The 1,685-nt window shown below is 63.9% G+C and overlaps 1 protein-coding gene across 1 annotated transcript in view; it reads left to right on the top strand.

Annotated features, from left to right (window-relative positions):
• CARD11 (caspase recruitment domain family, member 11) overlaps positions 1 to 1,685 on the top strand; it is a 62,591-nt gene that overhangs the window by 28,391 nt on the left and 32,515 nt on the right. Inside the window, exon 5 of the mRNA XM_014530977.1 lies at positions 1,061 to 1,240. Coding sequence (XP_014386463.1) covers positions 1,061 to 1,240 — 180 coding nt within the window. The remainder of the gene's footprint in view (positions 1 to 1,060; positions 1,241 to 1,685) is intronic.

The raw sequence follows: 1,685 nt of genomic DNA on the forward strand, positions 1-1,685 counted from the left end.
CCACTCAGAGCACTGGGGCCCCGGGCCCAGCACAGGATGCTGACCAGGCCTTTCCCACGGTCTCTAAGCAGGAGTGACCCCTGTGCCCGCTACCCAGCACGTGCGGACGTTAACCTAGGGCGGGGCTCACACGGTTCCCTGCTGGAACTCTCCCTCCCTGAGATGTGGTCATAGTGCGGAAGCGTGTCTAGAACTGAAAGGCAGTCCCTCGTCACATCTCAGCCCCAGGCTGCTCCCCTGCGGCCTCTCCCCCCCCCCCCCCCCCCCCCAGGTCAGGGGGTGCAGAGCTGGCCTTTCCCAGCTAAAGCCGCGGCCCTCCACCTGCCAGACTCCTTGATGCCCGCCTCTCCGCGAGCCTGGAACTGAAGGACACCCCCCTCTGGGGCTCCCCTCCTTGCAGCCTTGACCACGAGCCCCCATGTTGGGTGCTCTGCCGAGGCCGGGGTCCGGGGCAGCAGGCTCGCCTGGGCACCAGGTGTGAGAGTCTCCTGGCCCCACTTCCTGACGCTCACCCCGCGGTGACGCCCAGCACGTGTCCAGCTGCCCCGTGTCCAGGTGTTGGAACTGCCCCCGGCAGGCCCTCTAGACCCGTGAGCCTGGGACCTTTCAGCAGGAACGCTGTCCTTCCCAGTGAAACCTGCCGTGAACCCACGAGGACAAAGCCTAGGGGAGCAGGGCTGCTCTGGGGGGGAGTCAGGGTGGGCCCAGAGCTGGGCTCACGGGGAGCTCTGAGGACCGTGGTGAAAGGGCATCGAGATGGCTAATGCCTCGGGGACACCGGTTGGGGATCTTTTATCCTCATCTGTCACCCGTTTCACCCCACGGTTACCCGGAATTTTCTAAGGGACATAGAGAGCCTTTGAATTGTTCTAAATGGCGAATCGGGAACCCCCTCAGCCGGGAGGGGCGGCTGGTTTTACTGGAAAAGGCTCTGTGGGCCCTTCCCAGCCGCCACGGAAGGAGGAGGGAGGGCGCGGCCCAGGTGGGGCCGCATCAGGGGGACCCGGGAGCGATGCCTCCTCGGGCCCTGCCAACCCCGCCCCCTCGGCCCCGGCTGCAGATCGACCAGCTGAAGCACCGTCTGAACAAGATGGAGGAGGAGTGCAAGCTGGAGCGGAACCAGTCCCTGAAGCTCAAGAACGACATCGAGAGCCGGCCCAAGAGGGAGCAGGTGCTGGAGCTGGAGCGCGAGAACGAGATGCTCAAGACCAAGATCCAGGAGCTGCAGTCAATCATCCAGGTGCGGGGGCGGGACACGGTGGCCTGGTGCTGTGACAGCTTCTTTAGCTGACCCGCTCCGCACAGCCCGGGCCCTGAGCCGGGGAGGCCTGCTGGTCCTTAAGATCCAGAGAGACTCACTGTGGCTGGTGGCCCAGTGGTTAGAGCGCGGCCCAGGACCAAAGGTCATGGGTTCGATCCCCAGCCCCTATCAGGGTATGTGAGGGAGGCAACCAATCGATGTTTCTCTCCAACCCCCCCACCCTCCCCGCCTTCCACTCTCTAAAAAACATCAGTGGAAAAAATACCCTCAGGTGAGGATGAACCAAAAAAATCCCAAGATCCTCCAGGGTCAGCCCGTGCGTTTATGAACACTCCGAGTGCCTCCTGCCCCTGTCAGCACGGAGCGCGGGGGACGGAGGGCGTCTCCACAGAGTGACGGCCCAGCGCACACCTAAGGGAGAGAA

This window comes from Myotis brandtii, unplaced genomic scaffold, assembly GCF_000412655.1.
Source record: "Myotis brandtii unplaced genomic scaffold, ASM41265v1 scaffold786, whole genome shotgun sequence".
Lineage (NCBI taxonomy): Eukaryota > Metazoa > Chordata > Mammalia > Chiroptera > Vespertilionidae > Myotis > Myotis brandtii.